Source organism: Acanthaster planci, linkage group LG09, assembly GCF_054643075.1.
Source record: "Acanthaster planci isolate LZ-2023a linkage group LG09, COTS_SCS, whole genome shotgun sequence".
NCBI lineage: Eukaryota > Metazoa > Echinodermata > Asteroidea > Valvatida > Acanthasteridae > Acanthaster > Acanthaster planci.
In genome coordinates this window covers 15,501,306-15,523,385 of record NC_141785.1, presented here as the reverse complement: position 1 = coordinate 15,523,385, position 22,080 = coordinate 15,501,306, and the positions used below count along the sequence as shown (strand labels likewise).

The 22,080-nt window shown below is 43.0% G+C and overlaps 3 protein-coding genes across 3 annotated transcripts; 1 reads left to right on the top strand and 2 right to left on the bottom strand.

Moving 5' to 3' along the window:
- The first annotated feature begins 226 nt into the window (after window positions 1-226).
- Window positions 227-4,771, top strand: LOC147798212 (uncharacterized). The gene is made up of 2 exons (XM_087141303.1): window positions 227-319; window positions 911-4,771. The coding sequence occupies exon 2, from the start codon at window positions 921-923 to the stop codon at window positions 2,898-2,900; it is 1,980 nt and encodes a 659-aa protein (XP_086997429.1). The 5' UTR covers window positions 227-319; window positions 911-920; the 3' UTR covers window positions 2,901-4,771.
- Window positions 4,008-12,142, bottom strand: LOC110982260 (retinol dehydrogenase 13-like). The gene is made up of 4 exons (XM_022240557.2): window positions 11,900-12,142; window positions 5,739-5,981; window positions 5,153-5,576; window positions 4,008-4,979 (listed from the first exon to the last, which is right to left on the bottom strand). The coding sequence occupies exons 1-4, from the start codon at window positions 12,039-12,041 to the stop codon at window positions 4,787-4,789; spliced, it is 1,002 nt and encodes a 333-aa protein (XP_022096249.1). The 5' UTR covers window positions 12,042-12,142; the 3' UTR covers window positions 4,008-4,786.
- Window positions 12,143-17,733: 5,591 nt separating this feature from the next.
- Window positions 17,734-21,428, bottom strand: LOC110982242 (retinol dehydrogenase 12-like). Its single transcript, XM_022240537.2, has 4 exons — window positions 20,978-21,428; window positions 20,149-20,391; window positions 19,299-19,695; window positions 17,734-19,105 (listed from the first exon to the last, which is right to left on the bottom strand). The coding sequence occupies exons 1-4, from the start codon at window positions 21,135-21,137 to the stop codon at window positions 18,910-18,912; spliced, it is 996 nt and encodes a 331-aa protein (XP_022096229.2). The 5' UTR covers window positions 21,138-21,428; the 3' UTR covers window positions 17,734-18,909.
- Window positions 21,429-22,080: the final 652 nt, after the last annotated feature.

Genomic DNA, 22,080 nt, shown 5'->3' with positions numbered 1-22,080 from the left:
TTCATAGAATGTCAGATTGAATTCAATTTAAGCCACCTTTTCAAGTATCAGAGAAGTATTCGAATACGTCCGCAGTCATGCATTTTCGCATTAATATTTTACCACTTCCTCGTCACGAGTGTCAGAAAGTTCCTTAAATGCTGTTTGCAGTGTAAGCCCATCACCATATGAACCGAAAGCATATTTATACAACAGCACGAACTTTGGTCTCTCAATGAGCCACAAAGTTTTTTATGCTCCATCGTTGCAAGTGTAGTTTCATTCTGCAAAAGGAAGCACTGGATTCGACCATGTAAAAGGCCCCGCCGATATTAATCAGGTACGAACGTGTGGGAAATTATTTGTTATGTTATTGTTTCATTTCACCATTTGGGGAACAAACCCCCTCACCCCGAGGAGGTTTACGCAATACTGTTTTAAAACAATATCATGATTGTATATGGCAGGCGTTTTTTCCAAGAGCATCTACGTGAGACTAAGTTCTTTACTGTTGCCTCTCCTTAACTTTTGTCGCTTGATAAATATAGAATGGCGACCCAACAAAACCTGCTATCATCGGGTGCATTTTTAATCAGTTCGCGCACAAGACACATGTAAAAGCTGCTCTTTGTCATCAAAGTGATGAATGCCCATGTTGCTGCGATCAGTCTCTCGTTTAAAGGATCCTTGCTAGATATTTGCTATTCACGCGTGTTTTTGCATTGTGACTCTTTGTGGTCGGAGTGCAGCTTACCCACGTGCAGTGATTGATTTTTCATATGATTCGAGTTCAATAAAACAGGTCAACAGTACTATTGTCAGGCATGTGGATCTATTCACGCGTGTTTGGCATTCCGTGCCTGTATGCTGGGGGCTTGGCGATACTGTCTAGTGTTGACAAAACTGTAGTTGGTTTTTTTCAATGTTATAGGCTAGACAACATGGCGCAGAGCATCTCAGCCCAGTCGCTATTGGAGAAAATTAGTACAGATCATCTGGAATGCTCCATCTGCACCAACCGTTTCAGTCAGCCGAAAGTACTGGACTGTCTTCACAGTTTTTGCTCCAATTGCCTTGTGCAACTTTTGGCCCGGGAGAGCCTGTCGCAGCGTCCCGGCTCGACGCTGAAATGTCCCCTGTGTAGGCGAGAGACTACGACCAACGATGTCAGAGAACTGCCCGATAATTTCACGCTAAGTGCTTTGGTAGAGGAGGTGACGATTCAGGAAAAACTTCTGGAGGATCAGGGAGCGGAGATCACGTGTCAAGCGTGTGAGGAAGAGAACCCAGCAGAGGCCATGTGCATAGACTGTGATCATTTCCTCTGCCGAGAATGTCGACTGGCGCACGGGCGCATGGTGATGATGAAATCCCATCAAGTGCACGCCCTGGCGCAACTCCGATCGGGAGAAATCACCTACAAGAGCAGGCTGAGAGACACTCGCAAATGTCGCACACACCCGGATCAGAAGCTGTGCTTTTACTGCAATACATGCGAGGAGTTGGTCTGCACGACGTGCTGCATTGTGGATCACACCAAACCAGAGCACTCGCTCGTGGGCCTGGCCGAGGCTTCACAAAAATGCAAACAGGACGTCGCGTCGCTGACTGTGATCGCTGAACAACGCAAGACAGATTTCCGTGCTACCATCGAAGAGATATACAAGTCTAAACGGGATCTGGAGGCCAACTATGAGGACACTGGGCGGAAAATTTCCAGAAAGGCCGATGAAGAGGTTGCCAAGATTAGAGGAGTTGAAGAGAAGCTCAATCAGGAGTTGGAGAAGATCTACCGAGACAAAGCCGATGTATTGGGTAATGCCCTAGCAACAAACAAGAAAAAGATGAGTGAGGTTGGACAGAAGCTGGACGAGGTCCACCGGCTGATCGATCAAGCAAGCTGCTGTGAAATAATCTACCTCAGGCAGAAACTTCTGCACAACCTCCAAGAGCTGACCAAGACATGTCCGAAAAAGGCACCCAGTAGTCTGTCTTTGCTGCGTTTTGAGGGCGGTTACGCGTCACTGAGCACACCACTGTTTAAGGGTGGGCTGGCATCAGAGCTAGAAACTCAAACACCGCCCGTACCACCTCGTGTGGAAGGGGACCCACAAGTGAAATGGTATCTGAAGGAACAGATTACCAAATTTGGTCAGAAACAAACCAAATTTCGGCGCACCTTTTGCGTTGCGGCGTTCTCGAACGACGAAATAATTGTGACGGACGCAGGGCACAGACTCTTAATTTCTCACAAACTACAATCACCCACAAGACCCGAAGGACTGCGCATGAAAGGTCTTGACAATCCCAGTTGCGTGGCAATCAACAAGGACGACCACCTTGTCCTTCTCGACAAGCTTCTGGTCAAGGTCTTCAACAGGGAGCAACGCCTCCTCCACAAGTTCAGTCCCGGCGGAGGTCCGAGCAGCACCCCGACGTGCCTGGCGGTGGATGACAGCAACCTCATAGCGATCGGATACGAGAAAACGGAGGAGATTTCCATTCACAACCCGGACGGGTCCCTCGTCCGGACTCTCCCCGCGAAGAAGATCGACTCTCACTTGGCCATCCGCGGTCAACGGTTCATCTACACCAATTTTGAGAGCAGGAGGTTGCTGTCGGTAGACTACATCGGCCGCAAGGTGTTCTCGGTAGACATCCCTTGCGACATGCACGGGACGTGGGGCCCCACCGGTGTGTGCTGCGCCAGGGATGGCAGCGTCTACGTCGCCGTGCACGGTTGGCTCTCCGGCGGAATTTACATGTTCAGTTCTGAGGGCAGTAGCTTGGGCTGCGTTATACCAGAATGTAAATTTCCCGCTGGCATTACACTCATGCCCCGCACTGGCTATCTGGTGGTGGCCACAAACACATCAGTTCAAATCTTCCACAAGACACGAAGCGCATCACTGATAAAGTAAAAAGCAAGTGTATCACCCGTCTGAAATTCGGACACTGTGTGACAGGTAACTTCTATGAGTAGTTTACGAAAATATGGCACAGCGAGAAAATCCAAATATGGATAAATCGGGTCCACCAGAAGCTGAAATCTCATGACGACATTTGCACCGAGGAAGAGATATCCAGCTAAGCACGTCACACTCTCCTACAACGATGAAATATGTGCCCCCGACATAGACAGCTCGTTCGTCCTTGGATTCCAGACTGAACGAACACGAATTATCATGTCCCAATTTCCCCACATATGTAGGCCTATATCTCCCGTCTAAAAAAAATTATGTTTCGACAGAGCGTGGACATTTACTTTGAAAAGAAAAGTCGGCGAGATTTACGGGAATACCGGACTTCGATGTATGTCGCATAGTCTTATAGCTCTTCAAGGAAAACAAGTCATTTCATAACAGAAAATGAAACACTGCGGTTTACGTACCGAATGTAAGTACCGCAAATCGATGGCTTTAGGCAATTTGTAAATTAGATCCCGGTTTCCTGATCACCGTAGCAAACGCACGGGGTAAAGATAAACAGGGGAGTCCGTTGCTAGACTAGCTGGTGTTTGTTTTTAAGGCCAAGTTCGATCAGCGACCACATGTCAACTACTTCAAGGTCTATTTGTCTAGTACCCAGTGTTAGTTTTTGTGCATTGGTTATCAAGGGAAATCTATCAAGGTGGTCGACAAAATGGTTGCGATTCAAACCGGGCCCCACTGCATTCAAATTAACACAGGTTGGCGAGTACTCCGTCAAACAAAAAGTTTATTGGAAATACCGGCGGAGACTTTCAACAGACAATGCTAAGCTTCCGAAATGCGAGTGAAGCAGGACATGGAACGTCAAAAATAGATGCATTGTCATCATAGGCTTGTATATAATCCAATGAGACTTAATTTCATGTCGAATAAAAAGAGAATAGAAACAATTTTTATTTTTCAAACATATGAGCCCTTGGGTATCTTAATTTACATTGGAGATACAATTTCAAAAGGTGTGGTTACCATTAGAAAAAATTACAGACACACTACAATACAGTGATTAACACGTGTATCGACAAAAACAAGGTTGGAAACTTTGTGGTGAAAGGAAACTTGTAAAATTATTTATTACCGATTTATGCATAAAATTGTTTAAAGAAAGAAAAATGTTTTCATAGATGAATTAAAACACCATCACACATCAGTAACTAGAACGACATGTTACATAAAAGACAAATTTGACACTAGCAGAAACTGCGACCAGTGCACAAGCTTCAACATACGAATCATCTCAATTAAGGCCAAATCACTATCAAATCACTGGTCATGACATTACGGAGTCTACGTGTCAAACAATTAAGAGCTGTATAGAGTTATTGCTTATTGCATGCAAAGTTTAGGCTTGGGTTATAAACCCATGGAACGGATTCCCGTCACTATTAGGTCATGATCATAGGGAAACTCGGAGCTTGTCCGAAGTCTAGTATTTTGATGAGAATATAAGTGATTTTTAATTTAAATGAGGCCAAATTTATTTGTCATTTGATATTCCTTTGTAGTAAACTTAAATCTTTGTATATGTAAACATAATTCAAAAGGCATCCTTTATTTAAATTAGTTCGACCTGAGTCCCTAGTCCTCGAAACTCCAATTCTAATTAGTTTCGCACGCATATAGAATCAAATTATGTATTACTTTGATTGAAATTTTGTTGAAAGTCCAGTTCAACTGAAAAACGCTGCCCCTTTTCGAAAACAGTTCCACGTTGTAGCACTGTATCCAAAAGGAGAAAAAGTTAATCCATTCCGGAGTGTTTTGGTTATTGAAGAATAAAAGCTATACCTTTGCACATCCCGCAATACCAGAAGACTTTTTTAACAGTTCAGTCCAGTTGCTTTGCAGCTGACTTCCCACAATCTCCGGGCCAGGTCATCGTCTAGAGCGAGTGCTGAAGGTGGTGTCTCCTGACAGTTGTCAAAGTAGCTCCCTGAGAGGTCTGGAATCGAGTCGTCTAAGGCGCAGTGGAGGGTGGTCTGGGCACCAGCCTCCTCATCAATGAAGAGCAACCTGGGAAAATACGACTACCTAGTGAGTATAGTTCAACCGATTACTTATCGGTTTTATCGGCAATAAAATTATATACCAGACTGTTTCTCATTGTACCATGAATAGAACATTATGTGATGGGTAACCGTATAATCTGCACTATAGTAAGACGGGGCAATCATTAAAACAATTACCACATCAAAGGAGAAAATACGTAGTACATAACAGCTTTAAATCTAGATTCGGCCAACATGTGAGTCTTGTAAAGGGACGTGAAGACGACACCAGGGTGGAGAGAGGCAGACACCACTCCATTGGAAGCCCCACGTCTCGCCAACTCCCGGGCGAAGAGCACGTTGGCCAGCTTGCTGGGGTTGTAGGCTTTCAGGTGGGGATACAAGAAACCGGCCACATCCGGGTCCGCCCTCGTCAGGTTCAGGCCAGGTGAGTAGGCGTGCAGCACGGACGAGACGGTGATTACCCTGCTGGGGGCGCTTTTCCTCAGCAGGTCCAGGAGGAGGTTGGTGAGGAGAAAGTGGCCGAAGTGGTTGACACCGAAGACAAAATCAAAGTTGTCCGAAGTTGTTGAAACACCAGGTGCCTGCTCTTGTGCAACCCCTGCATGTAAACATTTTGCATGTAAAATACCAATTGCCATCAAAATATCAATTGGATACGGTCCTATTATTAAATAAACAAATGAATAAAGTCACATCCTATAACTTTAAAACAAATCAAGCAAACAGGAACAAATAAATCCGGGCACAGATGGTGAATAACCTGCATTGTTTATGAGTATGTCCAGTCTGTCTTCACTTTCGATGATCTTGCTTGCGAACATCCGGACGGACTGCAGGCTGGCTAGATCCAGGTGGCGCACCACAACCTTCGAGTTCCCCGTGCGTGACTTGATATCTTCGGCGGCATCCAGGGCCTTCTGGAGATTGCGACAGGCCAGGATGACCCGGGCGCCTCGCTGGGCAAAGTCAAAGGCTGTCACCCTGCCTATACCTGCATTTCCTCCTTGAGTAGACAATTTTCAAGTCATCATAGAGGGAAACTAGAAATGACGTTAAGCAAACTTCAAATAGTTACCATCCCTTACGACAGTCTTGTTACCATATCGAGACGCCGATCAGAGCGATGCGTAATAATATGGAAAACGGGTTTTATTGCGTTTTTTCAAACATGACGCAGATTGTTGTTTAAGTTAGTAGTGGGGGGGGACTATTGGGTACACTTTGACCTTGAAATATGAAAAGGTCACGTATGATAAATATGAATGAGGATAGGGTGAAACCTTGAGTACAATTTGACCTTGGGTAGGGGTATAACAATGGAGTAGGGGTAGAAATATGGTACGAATTGACCTTGACTGTAGAGGGAGAATATGAACATAGTGGGTTAAAAACTTTGGGTACAATTTGACCTTGCTGATAATAAAAAATAATGGATGAGTCATACAGTGTGTGATGGTATACGGACTGGCCCGCCAGGCAATCCTAAGGGGTAATAAGGAGTAGGAAGCGATAATCCCTATACAATAGACAGCTCGTGCCGCCGGTTAATGAGAGAGATAATCTCTAGATAATAGACTGTACGTAGTGGCTGAGCTGTGTCGGCGGACTATTGTGTTAATGATTACATTGTGTATGTTGGAAGTGAGCGTTGGTCTGACTTAACCTTTGGACACTAAAGAAGAGAGGGCGCCCACATGCTAGCGGTCTTTGGGTTTGGCTTACTGTGGCTACCGAGATTCGATCGATACGGGAAGAAGACTCTAGTGTCCCTAGCTGAATTTTTAATCCTTTGAACTAGAGTGTTTTACGTCTCGTTACCCTGTACATGTATACGTTTCACAAATTCAGTCACAGCGGAGCATTACTGTTGTTCGTTATTGCGGAACCTAAATGTAAAATACAGCATTATATAAAATTAAGAGTTCTGGGGGTGGCATGACGTCAGTTGGGATTTTTAATACGTAGCAAAGGGGTAAATTTATTCGTCGTGCTGTGGAATATTGTGCAGAAGTTCCGGCCAATATCCGACCTGAAAATTATCATTCGATAGTCATACCGATAAGTATAACACAAAACAAATTCAATGGACTTCACATATTGGTTTCTGGTAGGTTGGTACTGGTACCGTTTTATTTCCCGTTGTTCATCATTGATTTTTTTTACAATAATTATCTTAGTAATTTTAAGAATTACTACAAAGGTGATTACCGGAAGTTTGTTAACTTTGAAATCAGGGTTATTACATGTATTCATTATTTTTGGAACAATTTGTCTCTACAGACTGTTATCTTTTAGGCATGCTCCTCTTCGTCATGAAACAGTCCGGCAAATTTTTCAGCATGTTTAGGCAAAACTCTATTCAAGGCTTTGTTGACGTCCATGCCTTTATCAAGTTTTCCATCGAGATCATCCACAATGTCCTTGTGAGTTTCATTTTCCCTCAAATATAGGTAACTTGACAGGAACTCCTTATAGTTGTCGAAAAAGTCTTGTTTGACGGCCCAGAGGGTCTTTCTGTTTGCCTTCTGCCTGGCTTGATCTTCATCCATGCCTTCGTTGACGTACTTGTCATATTTTTCATCCCTCATTTCCCTATGTGTTTCTCTAGCTTCAGTCAGCCAATCTTGGTAGGCGGCATTGTCTTCCAAATCTGAACTGTCTTCATCCGAGGTTTCGTCATCGATCTCCTCAACAGAATCCGAGTTTTCGTCAGCTTCATTCATGTCTGATTCCTCCTCACCATGGATATTTTCCATGTGCCTCTCTAGATTAAACTTCCGTCCGAAGCATTTGTCACACTGGTGACAAGCATATGGCTTGGCTGTATAAATACCATTCATGTTGACTCTGCGAAGGATGACCTTTAAATGACACGAAACAAGTAAAAGCGTTCCATATATCCTAAATATACACGTATTTACTACTTCTGATTTGCATATTTCATTGTTTATTTTTTTATTGTTTTATTGTTCAAATTGGTCTTTTTATCGCTCAAACTACTCTATGCATTGCTCGTTTACTCGTTTTATTACTCTTTTACTCTTTTCATTGTTCAAATTGTTCTTTTTATCGTTCAAATTGATTTTTGTTTTTTTTTTTAGGTGTTTTTCATTTTCATTGCTCAAATCTCATTGGTAATCTCATTGGACTGTGTAGGCTTGGCGTTTTCTTCCCTCTGCAATAAAGAGACCAATTGAAAAATATGAAATTTGTTTTGAACAATAAAAATAGGAGATCCGATTGAGCAATGAAAAGAATATATTTTAACAATGAAAAGATCAATTTACACCTAAAAAAAAAAACCAAAAATCAATTTGAACGATAAAAAGAACAATTTGAACAATGAAAAGAGTAAAAGAGTAATAAAACGAGTAAACGAGCAATGCATAGAGTAGTTTGAGCGATAAAAAGACCAATTTGAACAATAAAACAATAAAAAAATAAACAATGAAATATGCAAATCAGAAGTAGTAAATACGTGTATATTTAGGATATATGGAACGCTTTTACTTGTTTCGTGTCATTTAAAGGTCATCCTTCGCAGAGTCAACATGAATGGTATTTATACAGCCAAGCCATATGCTTGTCACCAGTGTGACAAATGCTTCGGACGGAAGTTTAATCTAGAGAGGCACATGGAAAATATCCATGGTGAGGAGGAATCAGACATGAATGAAGCTGACGAAAACTCGGATTCTGTTGAGGAGATCGATGACGAAACCTCGGATGAAGACAGTTCAGATTTGGAAGACAATGCCGCCTACCAAGATTGGCTGACTGAAGCTAGAGAAACACATAGGGAAATGAGGGATGAAAAATATGACAAGTACGTCAACGAAGGCATGGATGAAGATCAAGCCAGGCAGAAGGCAAACAGAAAGACCCTCTGGGCCGTCAAACAAGACTTTTTCGACAACTATAAGGAGTTCCTGTCAAGTTACCTATATTTGAGGGAAAATGAAACTCACAAGGACATTGTGGATGATCTCGATGGAAAACTTGATAAAGGCATGGACGTCAACAAAGCCTTGAATAGAGTTTTGCCTAAACATGCTGAAAAATTTGCCGGACTGTTTCATGACGAAGAGGAGCATGCCTAAAAGATAACAGTCTGTAGAGACAAATTGTTCCAAAAATAATGAATACATGTAATAACCCTGATTTCAAAGTTAACAAACTTCCGGTAATCACCTTTGTAGTAATTCTTAAAATTACTAAGATAATTATTGTAAAAAAAATCAATGATGAACAACGGGAAATAAAACGGTACCAGTACCAACCTACCAGAAACCAATATGTGAAGTCCATTGAATTTGTTTTGTGTTATACTTATCGGTATGACTATCGAATGATAATTTTCAGGTCGGATATTGGCCGGAACTTCTGCACAATATTCCACAGCACGACGAATAAATTTACCCCTTTGCTACGTATTAAAAATCCCAACTGACGTCATGCCACCCCCAGAACTCTTAATTTTATATAATGCTGTATTTTACATTTAGGTTCCGCAATAACGAACAACAGTAATGCTCCGCTGTGACTGAATTTGTGAAACGTATACATGTACAGGGTAACGAGACGTAAAACACTCTAGTTCAAAGGATTAAAAATTCAGCTAGGGACACTAGAGTCTTCTTCCCGTATCGATCGAATCTCGGTAGCCACAGTAAGCCAAACCCAAAGACCGCTAGCATGTGGGCGCCCTCTCTTCTTTAGTGTCCAAAGGTTAAGTCAGACCAACGCTCACTTCCAACATACACAATGTAATCATTAACACAATAGTCCGCCGACACAGCTCAGCCACTACGTACAGTCTATTATCTAGAGATTATCTCTCTCATTAACCGGCGGCACGAGCTGTCTATTGTATAGGGATTATCGCTTCCTACTCCTTATTACCCCTTAGGATTGCCTGGCGGGCCAGTCCGTATACCATCACACACTGTATGACTCATCCATTATTTTTTATTATCAGCAAGGTCAAATTGTACCCAAAGTTTTTAACCCACTATGTTCATATTCTCCCTCTACAGTCAAGGTCAATTCGTACCATATTTCTACCCCTACTCCATTGTTATACCCCTACCCAAGGTCAAATTGTACTCAAGGTTTCACCCTATCCTCATTCATATTTATCATACGTGACCTTTTCATATTTCAAGGTCAAAGTGTACCCAATAGTCCCCCCCCCACTACTTAAGTTCGATCTTGTTTAACTCCCCCTCCCCACCAGCTTGGGTTTCTTCGCCTTTTTGTTTTGTTTTGATCTTAAATAATGATAATCGAGTGATTTGTCTATCTCCTTTTCCTTCCTTCAAACAGCGTGTATAAAGCCCCAGACTTTAGCTCAACCCTTGGGTTTTGCCGAATGTTGTCACAAACAGTCTTTTCCGCAGCCTGTGCCAAGTGTCAGCACTCGATTTAACCAAACAGAAATTTATTAAAACCAGCCAAACACCAAATCTATCCGATTCGTAAGTGTGACCTCACTTCAGTTTAAACCACAAGAGATACATGGAACCACGGAACTGGAAGTTAACGCCCAACTTGACTGCTCATCCAATGGAAGCTTACAATCAATGGTGCGTGCGCGTGTATAGTGAAGTCACTTACGAACCGGGTAGACATCGCAAGGGCATCTTGTTCGCATGCAGGTGGTACACGCGCGTTACCTTCCTCTCCGACCAACCGTGTGTCGTGATTTGCCACGCTCACGTTAAGACATAAGCGCGAGCGTAATGACCCTACAGGAATGGCGTCTCCTCGGATTTGTCTACAACAAAAGACCCTTTTTACAGTCGTGTACCTCTGCATTATCATTCGCCTGCGTGCAGATGCCCTTCATTCCAACAGCGGCCTGTTTTTTCGACTGTGACTGTATGACAGTTATAAACGTCAAGAAGCTGTCAGGTCTGAGAACCAGACTACCTTCACATTAATTGAACTTGACAGAGGCCGAATCTTGATCACGTCAGTGTGTTCTCGCATAGTTTTCAGAGCACTGCATGTTTATCATCATGATATTTAACACCGAGTGTGGTAGAATTAATGGCTGATTTCCTTAGTAACAGACAACAGTATCCGCTACAGACAACCTCTCTCTGGATGGACAATACCCAATGGCCGTGCACCTCAAGGAACAACGCTTAGTCCGGCGATCTATCTGGCTATGATCAACGATGCTTGCGAGAACCTCGGTCGATGAGATTTCCCTGCTAGCTATCAAGTACGAGGGCGACTTCACACTCGTACAGAGCGTGGGCAGCGATCCGTCGACGACCCCTGTGATTGGTCACGTGCTAACACAATGAGTCTGAATCCAAAGAAATGTCAGACCACGGAGTTTTTCTTTGCACGAAATCCACCACCTCCCCTGCCCATTGATCATGGGGATTGATGTCTTTATCTAAATGTGCGCATATTCAAAATGACTTGTGGAATTCTCATGTATTGGAAATCTTGAAGGATACCGATCGCAAGCTCTCTATATTAGGCCTCCTGTAAAATTTTGCTCTCCCGCAAATTGACTTCCTCACGATCAACACTTATGTTACGCAGCTCCTGTGTAGAACTTAGGTATCACCAAGGACTAATCATCTAAGCTAAAAAAAAAAAAGTAAAGAAACGAGCCCCACGTACTATCCTGGGATCACAGTACACAAATTATCCCGAAGAACTCGGTCATAAATTTACCCTCTCTTAAAGCACTCCGAAAAGAAGGAACTATGGCTTGCTTCCGCCAAGAACTTTGCTGCTCAGCGATCTCTTTCCTAAGAGAAACTCTGGCTTTTACGCATTGTTCTTCCGATGTGCCCCATTGCTGCTACCGGCCCCTGACGCTCGATGCTATAGCGATGGGGCTGTATAAGTTAATTCAGCCATGGGTACAAATTTTATTTAGAAAGAGGAGCAGCATACCTGTTACAATTGCCGTCTTTCCTTCTAGCGTGACATCGCCCGTAAAGTATTTGCGACTGGAAAACATGTACCAGTAATACACGCCGTACAGGGCCACAACAATTGGGACCGAGTATCGCAGGAAGGCCCGCACAGACACCATTTTAGGTGCAGTTTAAGTGCAAGGGTAGATGTGGCCGTGTCTGGATTACACATGCACTTGGCCGTGGCTTGCAACAGACCTATTTACGGATGTTCTCTTTGTTTTCTGCCGTGCATTGTTGGACCGAATGGGGTCACCACTTTATACTCTCCTATATCAGAAGCATATGCGATTGTCTCCATTCACAAAAGGCAGTTGTTTTGAGTAAATCACATCGATTTAAATCTTTGGGAGATCATTAATCTTACAAAACTGGAAATACTGAGATACTTTCTTTGGATCGAGTGTAACTCTTACGTACCATACATGGTACGTGGGCCAATTTTGGCACTCGAGGCACGAGACGACCCCCCCCCCCGACATATTCGTCATCACGACACAGGACTATTACAAATTGATGCGAAGTGTCTGCAGCCACATAACCATAGATTCGTGCGTGATTTTCAACCCGCGATGGAGTTGACAGGGCCTGTCATGCATGAAATTTGAATAACTGCGTATTGTGCAGTAAAAGATGGTGTGCTATAAAGGACACTTTACTCGTCGTGGTAAGCGTCTTCCATTGTGCTCGACAAAAATATACATAACGTGCATTATCACAGTAAATCTGGGGCCACTAACCAAAGTCGAGTGACAAGGACAAACAGATCAGAAGTGCCATGGGGCAATATATATGCAGGTCTGCCTCTATTTTGCACAGGTTCTATGGGACTTGTTGCGGGAAAAAGAGGAGAAAATGGGGAAGGGTGTGGCGGGCATGCAGTCAACTGATAAGATGCATCTAGGCCTACTTAATGTTTCTTAAAGGTCTTCCGTGATATTTTGGCAGGCCATCATTGGCGGCTTGCAGGGATTTTTCCTATTGTCCCCTCCCCCTTTTTTAGCTTGACCTTTGTCCGTGTCCCCCCCCCCATGGCATACTTTTCATCCTTTGAAAGTACGTCAGAATTGACTCCGTTCCACTGTTAATGATTAAGTTTGCTGGTGATAAATGCTTTGCCTTCCCCGGCAGAACTCCTCAAGGGAGATCCTGGACACGCCCACGCCTAACCCCCTCCAGACAAAAATACCAGTTCCACATTGGCCTCCCCGTGGGATGGTAGGAAGAGATAGTGGGATTTTTTTCTAGCATATGAATTAATGCGCACGCCCAATGCACAAAGGTAGACCTTAAATTTACACGGGAATCGGTTGCAACTTGCACGTGTTCATCAGTTTCATAAACAATTACTTTCTCAGAGGAAAAGAAAATTCAACATTCATCAAGAGGCTTTGATGTTAAAAACTGCAGCTTTTATTTCCGATGAATACGTCTTTCATCAGCATGCTTGTGAAAAAACATGCATGCCAGTACGTCACTGTACCATGCTGCACGAGGCAGGAATCCAAATATTTCATTTTAACCCCCCGCTAAGGTCCTTATGCATCTGTTTAATGGAGGCAATGTTTAAAGTGGTCATATGCATAAATGTATTAGACAACAGACGGCGCTCTTCATATGGCTCAGGCAGAGGTGTTTATTGTAACCAAAAATGGTGGATCATGAGTCATTGCACAAGGACAATTAGTACCCAAGAGCAACTTGCTGTGCTGCATACCTATATTAATGAACAGCCATTTTGGTTCCAAAGTCCAGAGCTGGCGCAACTCTCTGTGTACAGCTCTGGGCTGCGCAATTGCTGACATTCGTAAAAGGTCATCAGTAGTACTTCTGTCTATTAGTGGCGTAAATTTGCGCTAGAAATGGGGGGGGGGGTATAGACGGGGAAAGGTGGGGGATGACTAGCCGGCCATGAAAATTTAAAAATTGGGAGGGGGTGACACCATATTACTCTATAATTTATAGAGGTTGATGTACATGATATTGATATAAATCTGTGATTATGTATTGAGGATGGCATGTTTATGGCTCTTTGTTTTTAGTCGATGGAACTTACAGTCTGAACAATTCTTCCAAATCCGCTTTAATTTTTTGCTCAAACCTCAACAAGTGTGGGTGGGTGTGTGTGGGGGGATATATAAACCCCAATCCCTTGGGATTTACACCCATGCTGCCTATACAGTTGTTTTATATCCTTCTGGTGAAGTACGGGGTGCGTTTTGTCATATCTTTGCCTTTCACAGGACTTTAAAGGCTTGCCCAATTTCCGGTTAATATACAGGGTCTCCACATAAATAGTATACCGAGATAGAAAAACAAATTAATATCGACACACTTTATGATGTTCCTGACCTTGTACTTGATTTTCCTGACAACTTATTTACCTCTCTTAAAAGTTAAAGCCATATCACCCTGTGGGAACTTACTTAAATACGAATTTTTGGGCGTCTCCCGCCCCTCGTCTGGTGCGAATGCTTGATTGTGTCCCTTTTTAAGTAAGTTCCCACAGGGTGATATGGCTTTAAGAGAGGTAAATACAAAAATATTGAAATGGCAAAACTACTTCATATATGGGAAAGAGAAATATATCTCTAGAAAGTCTAGTTTGTTCACTTATCTTTGTCAACAACATCACAAGCTGTTTACCATTGCAAAGAGGACATTCCGCCCTCTCTAGAGATACATTTTTCTTTCCCACATATAAAATAATCTTGCCATTGCAGTAATTTTTTATCTCGGTATACTTTTTATGTGGACACCCTGTACGTTTACGTGTACTGAAATACCTCGGTCTAGGCTTCGACTACAATGGCGCTTGTACGTTGTGTCACGTGGGTCAGTGATAGCGCCCCATAGACCTTGCTTTTGATTAGGCCTACTTCATGAGCGCGGTTTTGCCAAACAGTGGTTGGCATAAGCAAGGCTGGCCATGAGCACAAAACCAAAAGAATCAACCTCGAAGTGTTAAAATGCCTCATATCAAAAAACAAAATTATGAAATGCATCTTATTGTCCGCAGTAGTGGATCCATTCAAGGCAAAGGCGATACCTGATACGCGAGATGTCAAACTTTTCAAGCAGAAAAGGGTTTATGCACATGTACATGTTATATCATGGGAGAATTCTTGAAGGATGCGTACGGTCTGCTTCAACGTTCTGTCATGGTTGGCCATAGTAACTTGCGTTGCCCAACGCTGGATTTTCAAAGCGTACACTAAATAAAACACAGAAAAACAGAATACCTGCATTGTTTACAAGAATATCTAATCGTTTCTCTTCTTCGTTAATCTGTCGAGCAAAGTCCCTCAGAAATGGATTCCGGAAACGTGGAGACCAGTTTCCAGAGTTTCAGGCTAGCATTTACGTGACAAGGAAACTACACACGAGGAAACTAGCTAGTGATTCGTTGGAAACTGACCGATAAAGCGTTTGTGTAATCATGGCATGATAAAAGATAAACATCGCAGCGACATCTTTTGTTTAATTAACACAAATATCTCCCATTTTATGAACCAACATTTGTCACATTAATTTAACTTCCAATTCCAACTCTGATCGTGTATTCCTCAAAATCACAATACAGAATGAGTGCCCATTGAAAATAACTTGAACACTAAACATTTTTATCTCTGTCCTATCTGCGGTTATTCAGGCCATTCTCCGTGTCCCTTGTTACCCGCGTAGGGGTACATCCCGCTTCGGCTGACCGCATGGGGTCAAGGTAGTCCCGCCAGACAAACCCTCCTGCTAATTGTGGCCCATGTCACCCCAGGCTGGTCTTACATTCCAAGTAGAGAGTGCAAGGGATGATGAAATGTCTTACTGCCTGCGCTGCATACAACACAAGGTTCTGCAGGAAGAATGTTATGTTGCTTTTTGGGGACTGACATCATGGCAAATAAGTTGTGTTCGGGAAGGCCGGTTAAGGTGGCCAGAAGGCGACTAATAAGTGTTTTATGCATTCAAGGAAAATTTCAAATGAAATAAAATATTAAGGTTGAACTCGATTTTTAGAGAGAACATGCAAAATAAAAGCTTTTGTTGTTTGTTGCTTTATGTTAAGCTACTTTCAGGTTTATTGTATTTTAAAACCATTCAAATTTTCTGCGGTCCGCCAACCTCAGTTCAATTTAAAGGATTTTGGAAATAAAAAAGCCAATTGATTTTGTTTTACACATTGGAAACACCACTTAATCGGAAAAAAAGATTTATGATCAAGGGCAAGTGAGAAATGATCTGGAAAAAGATTTCTTTTTTATACTGTTGTTAAATTGGGACTGGATTTATAATTCCCTTGAATTTGAATTGAGGACAGCTTTAAATCTCAAATTGTTGAAAATATAGTCGTACACAATGAGCTTGGCAATGACACTGAAAGTGATGTAGATTACAGTTCATCTTCAGATGTCGATGGGCCTGAGAAAACCTCAAATGTGGCCTCTTTCAGTTATCAGTCGATCCCAAATTGATCGCATAAAATGCAAACATGCACAGAGAGCGTATTGATGGCAATCTCATTTCTGCATGGAGTAACTCAACTGACCGAAAATGATATATACCCGCAGCGATCAAATCTTTGTAAAATATGCCATTGGTCGCTGGCCTAATGCTTTAACTTAGATGATTTTTGTTATTTATGGTACATGTCTAATAAGCCCCAGACCTTGTGTAAAGTTGTTTAATGGTGTTGAACAGTGGATTTTGCCTGCTTTGGCGGGATAGTGCCTTTGTGCAGTTACTGGTGAACAACTTAGTTCAAGGTTTATACTTGTTGAGGTCAAATGTAGCATGACCTTTTTGTTGATAAATATGGCTGCAGTTCAAGTTCATATTGAAAAATAGTGAGCTTTGCTCAATGCATTACACAGAAGCCACTTGTATTTTTACACCACTTACCGAGCTTCAATTACACTGCCCATTCACGTTTATGATATTCATTTTGCCTTTCTATATGGTATCAAATTAACTTTTGAAACAATTGTTTGTTCTGAACTTGAAAGTAAGCCCTGTGGTTCCAATGACCAGACATTGTAAATTGCAATCCGTGCCGTCAGACGCTGAATTGTTTTTGTTTCAGGTGTTATCTGAACTGATGACTGCATTAGTTAACTTTGTTAACTTGATATTTTGAAATTTGTACCGAACTCATTTGCATTGTAGTAGCTGCTTTACAGTCTTTTCACCTTCGCAATCTATGATTCCATAGTATGTGACCCGACTTGATGATTATTGGGGTCATAGCAGAACGCAGAATGAGTGATTTGGAGTGAAAATTTCCCGTCTTGATTGTAAAAGTTTCACGTGAAGCGTACATGTACAAGTGATATTGTCCACTACTCATATTGCACTTAGGCTGTTTGTGTAGCGACTCATAAGATTTGCACTAGGCTTTCGATCTTTACTCCATACACTGTTCATTATTAGGTGCTGTCTGGAAGGCCAAGTCCACGGTCGCACATCAGCCTGGTATTCGGGGTAATTTTAGGGATGGGGGGGGATTATAGGAATTTTAGGAATAAAGGATTTGAATTGTAATTAACTGTGATCAAACCTAGATAAAACTCTGTATAATTGAGAGAGTTACATTTGGACTCTTCCTGCCGCTCTTCCTTTGCCTTGGCGCCCTTAAACTAATAATTTAAGCGGACCTCCTTAATAGATGGCCTGTCATTACATTAACATGAATAGTCGATGTAAATTCAGATATTTTAGCTAGAAAGTTATTTACACGAACAGCCAATAAGCTTGGTGGCAGTCTAAAGGTAGTGCAAATCACGTACATGTAATTAAATGCTACGTATAAGGCTACAGTTTGCTGAAATTATCTCAGATTTGAAATTTATTTACACTCTCACCCACGGAAAGTGCTTTTCCTTTATCTCAAATACCCATTTTTTCTTATGTACACTTATACAAAACGGTTTGGGGTAGAGTAAAGATTATCTAAATATTCCTCTGAAGATCAATTTCTTTGATGTCTTCGTTTGAAAACTGTCATGAAAGAGCCTTGTCTTATCTTCTTCAAAAGTCCCTGAAGAAAATATGTATTCCAACATTAATTCTCGAATAACACTGGTTGATGCAACATTAGATGGGTACACTGGCCCGCATGTTGATGCTTCCCCCTCCAAAAGAAAGAGTCAGCCTTAGGTAGGTCGTCGTTTCGAAGTCATGCTGTGCTATTGTGTTATCTGCCATGCCCAACTCAGATTGTCCATTTGCGTAATTACAGTGCGGTGATATTGGACTGGAACTTTACACTATGCGATAAAGGTTGCGTTGACTTTCTGATAAGTCGAATCCGAAGAGTGTGATCATTGTGCTTAATTACATACACTGGACCCCGTTCAGCTAAGGAAATCTCTTGCCGTTTCTAGAAAGAATCATGTTTCCTGTTACTCTTACTGGGTGCGTTCGAGTAACTTCTATGAGGTAACCCTGACCTGTGTGTTGTCAGCTGCTCTGCATATTTTCAAAGAACCGAGGATATATGTATAAAATGTAAAGGACCGAGGTTGAACCCAACTCAAACGAATTCTTGAAAGATACTCCAACCACTCTAACGCCTCCGAAATGATAGGCATTAGCGGGGTTGTGTTCTGGATACAGCACTAGAACTCTCACAGTTGTACGAGAAACGGAGACAGGAAGTAAATATGTGGCTTCAATTTGATGCATTCATAAAATTATGGGTACTCTAAAATGTGGATATATATATATATATGCGAGGTCACGTGACCCAACCAATTAGAAGATTCTACATTCTTGCCATCTACAGAGATCCAATACTGCATGCACGAAAGAAACTGTGCACTCTCAATTTTTATCAGGAGAAATAACTGTGAAATGTTCAACAATGTAGGCCTACAATGAAATTTCTACATGACATCTGTTTTTCATTTCAATCTCAACTGCAGAGTGCATGCCCTTCCTTGATCCAAAATCAACGATGCCAATGACTTCCAGTCACACTCGTCAACCAGCACATCAGTAGTTCTCAGTACCCGTCAGCTTGCAGCTTAGGTCCCACAGCTGCGAGGCGATCTTCTCATCCCGGGCCAGCTTGCTCTCCTTGGCCAGCCTACAGTCGGCAAAATAGCGACCCGAGTGCTGCGTAACGGACGGATCCAGGGCACAGTACAGAGTCGTCTGGACGCTGGCCTCCAGTGAAATGCAGAACGGTCTGAAGAGAGAGCAAAAAAAGAGCTTCACCCGGTGTAAAAAGGTCACGCGCTCACTATTGAAAAGGATAAAGTGCAATATTTAATCCCCAAAAGAAAATAAAATTGTCAGAAGCAAAATGCTAGAGGCTTTACATCGTTATTACAGGACAGTCAGAAACATTAACAGAGCTAGAAATACTGGCACGAAAATACCTCAAGACGTTTCGGCAAAAAAGGAGAAGCAGCCTTCCGTGGAACCTGCTGGAGCGTGGATGCAGGATGCGCGTGTCGACCATGCCCGGGTGGAGCGAGTAAGCCGTCACGCCGGTGCCCTTCAGCCGACGGGCCAGCTCTGCAGCGAAGAGGATGTTGCACAGCTTGCAGGTGCTGTAGGCGATCGTCTCCTCCCAGGCCTGCTTGGTGTTCAGGTAGCACAGCCTCTGGACCATCTTGTGGGCGACGGAGGAGACCACCAGGACCCGGCTGGGCGCGGTCTTCCGCAGCAGCGGCAAGAGGAGCTGGGTCAGGAGGAATGGGTTGAGGTGGTTGATGCCGAACTGAAGGTCGTAGCCGGATTCCGTCTTCTCGTCGCTATGGCAACGGGACACGCCTAAGAAAGGGGGACAAATTGTAACTGGTTAGAGACTCTGTGACATTAAATTGCAGATTCCCAGAAGTGCAGAAGTTTTGCGCTTGTGATCTGTTCCGCAATTTATGAATATGCAGTACACACGAGATAACAGTTTATTATCCATCGGAAAAGAGAAAAACATCCCAAGCTTGCGAATCCGTCAAATAGACAGCTCTCTGGTACGGATGGCCAAAGTTTGCCGAAATGTCACTCTTTACTTCCAAACTTGCATTTTGCCGTATCACTTTTAAAGACAGTCGTGTTTTTGTTTTGCTTTTTTATGTAGTATATTTCTTCAGCTGCCTGAGATTTCTGTAATCCTATAGTAGTCGGCCACTGCAGGGGAGATTATGACATGACTCGTAAAAAGAGAAATGATCATCCTGACTGAACCTGAGGGACAAACCCCACCACGAACTCTTCCATACGTACCGGCGTTGTGCACCAGTATATCGAGCTGCGCCTCTTCCCTGAGTATCACCTTTGCGAACTCTCGCACGGATTTCTGGCAGGCGTTGTCTAGCAGACGGAACACCACCTGCTCGTTGCCCGTGAGCTGCCTGATCTTAGCGGCCGCCTCCTCGCCCTTGGCCCGGTTGCGGCAGGCCAGAATGACCCGGCCGCCGCGCCGGGCGAAGTTCAGCGCCGACTCGTAGCCTATGCCAGTGTTGGAACCTGTGAAAGCAAGCAGGGGAAAAAAATTAAAAACCTCCAAAATTGTCATACTGATGCCCCGTTCAATTCTATGAAAAATTGTAGCTGAAGTCACGCTTAATGTGTTTTATTTTTCAAGGTGACGTATTGAATTCTGGAGTGACAAACAGCCTACATCGCCATATCGACGAGCATGTTACGGGGTAGCGCGAATCGTATTCTTCATATACAGCTTCCCAGATTTGTATTTGTCCGCGGAAAGACGCATAATGAGTTCTCAAAACAACACGAAATATCTTTAAAATGATCACAAAAACGCGACTGAAAACATGAGGGAAATGAAAAGTACATGTTCCATAAGAGGTCCTAATTTTGAAGACTTCATACCTCAGCCCTTGCGACCCACGAATGGAAGAAATGCATTTACTTCGGAAAAACCTGCAAGAAGTTTCACTTCAAACATATCAGGTTTAAGCGGTCGAAATAAAGGAGAAAGTTATTTTCATTGTCTAATGGCTGAAATTCTTGTTTCACATTTCAGACGGGGGTCCTTTATCAGACCAAAAGGGTACAATAGAGCAAACAATCCGCCAACATGTCTCCTCACCCGTCACAATCACAGTCTTGCCGGTCAGTGACGCTGTGCCCCGATAGAACGTCGGGGCATTCCACCGACGGAACGCATAGACGCAGAGACAGACGACAGCCGCCAAGCCGCTGTAGATCTTCCAAGAGAAATCCTCGTACAGTTGCCAGTCAAAAGCCATCCCAGGAGAAACGCTAGGCACTCTGTGATGGTTTCTGGATAGTGCAGGAGTAATGCAATCCGCATGGGCTCTCTGCGCCTCCTCACCTCTTGAGGTCTGCCACGAGAGTTGCTATGCTCATCAAACTAGTACTCAAACATTCGTTTCGACGTCTGCGATGATGCTCCCGGGTATCCACAAGACACCACGGTTCCTTTAGTAGTTAGCGCACTCGATATTGATCAGGCTCAAAACGTCCAATCCTCACCTTGCATGCATGACGACTGTTGCGTTCTGACAAATTTCGTTCTTTTGATTTTCTTGTCATTCATTAGTGAGCTAAAAATAAGCGTCTAATGCCTTATCGTATCAAAAGCAAACACGCATTGCTATTTTAAATTAAGTTTGCTGTTGGGGTCGGCGCGAGCTTAAAGGTGATGTTATGAATATTAGCACAATCAGCGCAAAACGCGTGATTCTTCAACCCTGAAAACGTATTGGAAATAGAGCATGCGTGAACAGCTGGGTCCGAGTATAGGACCAAATACAAAGGGGTATAATACCCTGTACAACTTGACGCGCACACTTTCACAATATCCAAGAGGAATAGTACGACATCGATATTTTAACAGGTCGATTTAATTTCCAGTTTTACGTTTATGAAAGTTGCTTAAAATGCATGGCCAATGGCGAAGCAAAGAATGCTGGGAAGGGAATTGTTATGCACAAAATTGAAACCTGAAACATAGAAGCTTGTAAGAATATCAACACAAAATTATAAATCTTTACCGGCCGGTTGTTTATTTAAAAAAGCGTCCTCCCGTGTCCAGCATGTTCACACATGGATATGGCATGATACCCACAGATTCTCTGTTGCTCATTTAAACCACCCGTGATTAGGTGCTTTTGGGCAACGCCTGCGATCGCCACCCAAAGTTCTTTGAACGCCGACCACTTTGTATGC

What these genes read in the sequence shown, in the direction of transcription:
- LOC110982260 (XM_022240557.2), bottom strand. Translation starts at nt 12,041, where the DNA reads ATGGTGTCTGTGCGGGCCTTCCTGCGATACTCGGTCCCAATTGTTGTG. An exon ending in CATACTCATAAACAATGCAG is followed by an intron (nt 5,577 to 5,738) that starts GTTATTCACCAT and finishes GTTTACATGCAG; the next exon opens with GGGTTGCACAAGAGCAGGCA. An exon ending in GTATTTTCTCCTTTGATGTG is followed by an intron (nt 4,980 to 5,152) that starts GTAATTGTTTTA and finishes GTATTTTCCCAG; the next exon opens with GTTGCTCTTCATTGATGAGG.
- LOC110982242 (XM_022240537.2), bottom strand. Translation starts at nt 21,137, where the DNA reads ATGGCTTTTGACTGGCAACTGTACGAGGATTTCTCTTGGAAGATCTAC. An exon ending in TATACTGGTGCACAACGCCG is followed by an intron (nt 19,696 to 20,148) that starts GTACGTATGGAA and finishes CCCCTTTCTTAG; the next exon opens with GCGTGTCCCGTTGCCATAGC. An exon ending in TTTTGCCGAAACGTCTTGAG is followed by an intron (nt 19,106 to 19,298) that starts GTATTTTCGTGC and finishes CTCTCTCTTCAG; the next exon opens with ACCGTTCTGCATTTCACTGG.
- LOC147798212 (XM_087141303.1), top strand. Translation starts at nt 921, where the DNA reads ATGGCGCAGAGCATCTCAGCCCAGTCGCTATTGGAGAAAATTAGTACA.